A 6,340-nucleotide genomic window follows, 5' to 3' on the forward strand; every position below is an offset into this window, starting at 1 on the left:
CGGGAACCGGGGGGGGAAGGGCGCGAGAGGAGGAAGTCCCCATGGCAACCGACAGGCGGCAGCAGGGCCCAGCGAGCCCCGGCCAATCAGGGCCCAGGGGCGGCTGGAACCCAAGGGCATCTGGCCAATCAGGGAGCAGGGGTAACCAGGACCCAAGAGAGCCTGGCCAATCAAAGATTAGGAGCCACTGAAACCCAAGGGCATGTGACCAATCAGGGCCCAGGGGCAACTGGAACCCAGGGGCAGGTAGCCAATCACGGCCCAGGAGCAACTGGAAGCCAGGTTTCCTAGCCCAATAGTGATTGGGCGCTCTTTAGGCACAACAGCACTAGCCAATCAGGGGCCCTCTGCCCAACTGTAACACAAAGCTGCTGGCCAATCAGGAAACAGGAGCAGCTGCTCCCCAACTTCTCTCACCCAATTAGGGATTGGGGGCCTTTGAGGCCCAAGGGCACCTGGCCAATCAGGGCCTGAGGGGTAACTAGACCCAGAGGCATGTGGCCAATGGGGGCCCAAAGGCCCCACCAGCGTCCCTGCCCAGCCCTGGCCCGGCCATGGAGCCCGGGGGAGAGGAGCCGCGGCCTTCCCGCCTGTCCCGCTGGCTGAGCGCGGCCCGAGTGCCACCCCCTGGCTCCAGGATGGCTTTCCCGGGTATGGCCCACAGCTGTGATGGGGGACGGCCCCCCGTGGACCTGCCTGGGGGTAGGACAGAGCTGGAGGGCAGAAATCGGGCAGCACAGGCGTCGACACACACAAATCCCGTTTGGTCCCCCCTCCGCAGACTCCCCACACTTCATTTCTTGGAATCAAATCTACGTTTTGGGTGTTCGCGCTGGCAACCGACAATCTGCGTCTCTTCCTTCAGAGGGAAACCAAAAAAAAAAAACCCCAAACCCCGATACGTTTTGCTGTATCAGAAGATGATGGGCAGTTTGCAAGTTGAGGTGCTGGCTGGTAAGCTTTGCGCAGTGCTGACCTGCATCGTACATCCCAGCTCCCTCTGCAAGCTGAAACGCAGCTATATTTTCATACATGTGCTTACTTAGAAAATCAAAGCTGCTGATTGTTAGTTTTACCCTTTTAATTAATTAAGCTGTCTTACAGGAGGCACGCTCACCGCTGAACTTGGGTGGAGGGAGGCGAGTCTTTCCTGGGCAAGGATTTTAGGCTTTCAGTTATACTTACTCCACCTGTTATTCGGCCACAAATACCCTGTGGGCTCAATTGACCCACGCAAGGTGGTCTCTGTGATCCTGAAATACTATCTTTGCAGTACGGTGAATGATTTATAAATTGCTGTTGATTTTTCCACTGGGGATTTGAGGAAGGGTTGTGTCTAAATCTAACTAAAAGTACTTTATTTTTACTCAGAGCGCACAAAAAGCCCTGGCTGACAGGACATACAATATCTCAGAGGAGTACCCACCACTGACCCATACCACAAGATCCTGCACTACACCGGCTGCCACCACCTCGATCCGATCAGAGTCCAGGTACCAAGTTCCAGCACCCAGGCTTGGTAGAGGGAAAGGGATTCCCCCTCCCCACATCCCAGAGCTGCCGCGCTGCCTCCGCTGCAGCTCCCTCTAAGCACTGGGAGCAACGCAAGCAGCCCAGGTGCTATGCAAGCCTGTATTCCTGCAGCACTCCCATTCATAGGTCTCATTCTTCCCTAAATATCCCCATGGTAAATAAGCACGAAGACCAAGAAAATCAAGCCGCAGGAACTCTGAAAACCTGTATGCCAATAACTGACATCCTATCATGTTACTAATACACTGTATATTCACGATTAGATCACAGATAACACAAGGGACATTCATAATTCCAGCACACCTCTGCATATGGAAAGCTAAATTTTGCAGCCCTTAAAGTCACCACCATGAGAGTCTTCTGCTCTGCTTCCTGAGCATTTTCCCTTGGTAAGCCAGGAACACTGAATTCTCATTCATATCGTGGTTTTATTAAGGATACACTGAGGCTTTACACAACCCTGGCACCCACTCTGAGGTCCCTTTACACTGCCAGAGCAGCATAACGCAGCCAGCACAAGCGTAAATGAAAATCAGGCCCCAGAGGTCTTTTCTCCCTGCAGTGCAGACTTACAACTCCCATTACACATTTGCATTAAGGCCTGCAACCCTCCATAAAATACACTCGCAAACTTAAAACACATTAGAGACTAGCTAGGCTCAGCACACAGAGGGGGCTTCTGCTGAGAATATTTGTCCTCAAGTATGACATAATAAAAATTTATAGGAATGGAGGACTGCAAGGGACCACCAATTTCACAGAGACTGGAGTCTGGAGGAGCGGGGAGGGAGGGGTGTTCTCCAACAAAGGGGGCCACGGCAAAAGTCTCTTCCATGCCCTTTTGAAAATAACATGATTTATTTATTAGCCTTAATAAATAGGCGGGAAAGAGAGCGGGATTACCTGAATCAGGCATTTCTGTATCTTCTGAGGGGTTTTGCTTCTCCTACTTTGCACCAGGTCTCCTCGTTCACACAAGGGTAAAGTGACTTGTGATGTGACACCAAGTTATAACTGAATGCTACATGGGAATATGTAGCAAATAATGGAGGATCTGCCCCATATTTGATCATATAACCAATAAATAGGAGAGAGGGGAGAACAATGGGCAACAAATGTACAAATCTGCTACTAATAGGACCTGTCTTCAGGAACATGTGCTTTAACTGGGGCTGCTGGGTTAGACCCCCAGCGCTAGTCATCAGCTTCTCTCTCTGCAGATCCAAATGCAGACCTGGCACATGGGAACTGGCTGATGCAGGGGGACCTGACCGTTTATCTGCCTGACCCTGGGCACAGGGTACCGCTGCAGAGCACCTCAGGACACAGGGTGATGGGTGTAGGCCAAGCTGGTACAGCCACAGACCACCCAGCCTGTCCGCACAGCAGGTAGAGGCACGCTTGGGTCTGTGCTGAAGACCACCCTTATTTTATCTGCTGCCTTTCAGAGCTTACTTGAAGCCAGTGGCTGAGCGCAGATTTGCAGCCAAACAGTTTGGACGTGTCTTGACTTGGAGTCAAGTGTGGCAGCCCACCCTGAAAATACAGACAGACTTACAACAGCAAAGCTGTACTTGTGCTGCTGCCTTTCTCTTCTTTTCTGTCTCTATCTCCCTCAACTTTTACTCATCACATCACAAGTCAAGACCTGCTGCTCCTCTGGGCAGAAGGTGTTTTATAAAACATGCAGGCATGGCTGTGGATGGTCCAAAACCATTTCTGGTTTGGGTGGGAATCATGAGTCAGTTTTCTGGGCAGCGGCACACCAGTGAAATGGAGAATTTTGGCCTGCCGTAGGCTGACATAATTCACTATTTTACAAAAAAATCACCTCTCTGAAAGTTTCCTCATGGCACAGGGTAAGTAATGACAAACATAGCCATGGCAATGACTGAGATGATGAATATAACGCCAGAGAAAGCTCTACAAAGGTTTAAAGCAGTTTTCCTTGGCTGTGGTTTACAGTCAGAGGTGGAAGGACTCTGCAGACAAAAGTACACCTTCGTCGCTGTGTGAGGGACCAAGTGCTCATGTCCCCACGCCGTGGGCAGGTGGACTGGGGCAACGGTGCACAGCTGAGAGCAGAGCTGTCGCACACAGAGAGCTGTGGGCACTGGGGCGAGCTGGCTCCCTGCCTAAGGCTGAGACCAGCGACAGCATCCACCTGCTTACCTGGTATCTGTCCGAGTGATGGATGTCATCTGAGGAGTGGGGTGATGCCGTCGGAGAATCTCCTTCCCGCTTGATTGAGGCCGACAACAAAATTGACTGCAAGAGAAAGGAGAAATTCATGCTGTGGGTGTCGCCGAGCTTTCTGCCCCTTGCTAAGCTGTCCTCAAAGCCACGGAGAGCATCTGCCGGGCTGTGGGGCTGCGCTGGGATGGATGGCCGGGTTGTGGGGCTGGCTCTGCACTTCCCATGGGACCCTGCTCCATGAGGGGACCGGGCTGCAGGTTCTAGCAAAGTGCAAATATATCAGGCAACAAAGGGATGGTCATTTTGTCCCCAGGTCTAGTGGCGGGGGGCAGAATCGGTCCCTGCTGGAAATGACGCGTGAGGACCACACCAGGAGCTCACACAAATGACAGGGTAAGGCGAAGGCGTGCTGACGTGGAGCGGTGCTAACCTGCGCTTGTCTTCCCCTCTAAGTGCCACTAAATCTCTCAATAGCTTTGTAAACCGCACTAAAGCTCTCAGCACCTTTGCAGCGCAACTACCTCTTCCTTCCGTAATGATGCTATTTATTTTAATAAGTAGCACAGAAAAAAAGGGCCTTTTAGAAGGTTAAAAAGATCAGTGATATTTGAGACCTAAGAAATCACTGATAAACTTCAAGTCAATAGTAGGTAAGTCTAAATTCTACACACAGTGAACTCCAGCGGGAAAATTACAGCGGGAGTTTGACAGCATCTAAAAAAATGTACACTGAGTTGCAAGTGAACTTTATTATTGGAAGAGTTTGAGGGAAAAATGCAAGTTAAAATTCTAATTTAAAATATAAATTAGCTAAACTAGGCTAAATATAGCCCAATACATTGTAAAAAATGTACACTGGAAATGCAGCTCTCCAGATGTTTGTTTCTGAGAATCAGCTGGCAAGATTCAACAATAAACGACTGCTCAGAGATGTGTATGTTTGCAAAGGGAAGTGTAGATATCATCTGAATTGGACAGGTCAAGTGTGGTGACAACATTATTAAAAAGCGTAATACCTTGGAGAAAGGCAAGTATTCCAGAAACATTTGCCTCTGGGCTGAAATGAAACGTGAAAAAATGTGCATTTTTTGGAAAGATATGAGCAAGTAGAAAAATGACTCAGCATACAAATCGGTTCAGTCAGCAGGATGTGATCCCCCGGGCTCGGACAGCTCTCCCAGAGAGAAAAGCGTGGCAGTGCAGTCGGTGTGGGCACGGAGAGAGGGAAGGCTCGGGATGGAGGCAGGAGAGGAGGATTTGGGATGCTGTGTTCAACGCTGTGGGCATGAGCTGCCAGCCTTGCCATGAGGGCAACAGCTGCATCCCTGTCTGCACTGCAGGCCTCTGCCATAAAGCGTGGCTCTATGAGCCGTTCAGAGATGTGACATCCTGAAAGGGGTCATGGGGGAATTACCTGCTGGGGTGCTCAGTTACATCCCCAGGCACGGTCCCCTCCTGCCAATGCTGAGCGCTGTGCTGGCCACATCTTGGGGCTGGCACACTCCTCAACTCAGCCCGACAAGGATGCCAGGCACTGGGACCAGTGGGAGCCGGCAGGGCTGGGGGCACGCCGCGAGGGCTGCCCCAAGAGACCAGCCTCCACCTCCCAGGAGAGAGACGGGTAGAGCAGGGGCGATCTCCTGCCTCATGTGTTGGCCAAACCCTACCAGTGATAGGTTTTGGTGAGCTGCTCATCTACTTCTGGAGAAGCCCTCTGATAACCACGCAAAACGGAGTGCAGACCAAGCCCCTGCTGTTGTTTAGTTTCTTTATTTTCTAAATGGAGAATGAGGACCATTTTCTGAAGAAGCAGTATTGCACATGTCCTACAAAACAGAGGCATGGGGGCTCAAAGTCTTCAGGTGTGGCTCAGAACAACAGCCCTGATTGCAGCGGTGCTAATGCCCTTTCCCTCCTCTAATAAGCTGAGCACCCTGGAGCTGGCAGGGTTAAATCCGTTTTGTCTTCCAATGTATTCTAGAGAAGGGGAAAAAATACCCATCTCCCCATTCCTCGGCGACAGACAGACAAACCCTCCCCGCCTCCAGCTCCCCCCTCAGCTTCTGGTAGCTCTAATCCAATATTATTATGTGAAAAATGGTTGGGCTAGCTATGGAGACAGTAAATTAAACGTTATGTATTAGTTTTTAGCGTGTGGTCCTGGGAAGAACGCCGGCCCCATTTATTCCACAAACCTCCTGAGCACCATGGCGATGACCTCTGGAAAAACGCAGGGCTAAACTAATCCCAAAGATGTCAATCTCGAGGCCTCTTCTACATACACTTGCAGTTTAGATTAATAAACTGTCTATTTTTAAATTGTGTGCAAGCACTTCAATTCTAAATACCTCGCCGGCATGTTAAACACAGCGTTAGAGATGCCAAGTCACACTTCCCCTTCACTCTTAGGAAACTTGACTTCATTTGTTTTTCTCATTTCCGTGCGCTGTGCCACACTTTGCCTTTCAGGCAGCCGTAGGGGCAGGCAGGGATGCAGGCTCAGGGGCGCAGGGATTAGGAACGGCACTCGCCATCAGGGTGCCTTTCATTTCTGCATTACACCAGCCTCTTTGCCATCCCAATTTTGGCCTCTTTTTTTCCCAAATCTTTC

The 6,340-nt window shown here is 50.6% G+C and overlaps 1 protein-coding gene across 1 annotated transcript in view; it reads right to left on the minus strand.

The window, feature by feature from the left end:
• Positions 1-6,340, minus strand: part of RNF220 (ring finger protein 220) — a 235,795-nt gene that overhangs the window by 58,565 nt on the left and 170,890 nt on the right. Inside the window, exon 4 of the mRNA XM_009884860.1 lies at positions 3,706-3,801. Within this exon, the coding sequence (XP_009883162.1) occupies positions 3,706-3,801 (96 nt within the window). The remainder of the gene's footprint in view (positions 1-3,705; positions 3,802-6,340) is intronic.

The sequence above is a fragment of the Charadrius vociferus genome, unplaced genomic scaffold (assembly GCF_000708025.1).
Source record: "Charadrius vociferus isolate BGI_N301 unplaced genomic scaffold, ASM70802v2 scaffold163, whole genome shotgun sequence".
Lineage (NCBI taxonomy): Eukaryota > Metazoa > Chordata > Aves > Charadriiformes > Charadriidae > Charadrius > Charadrius vociferus.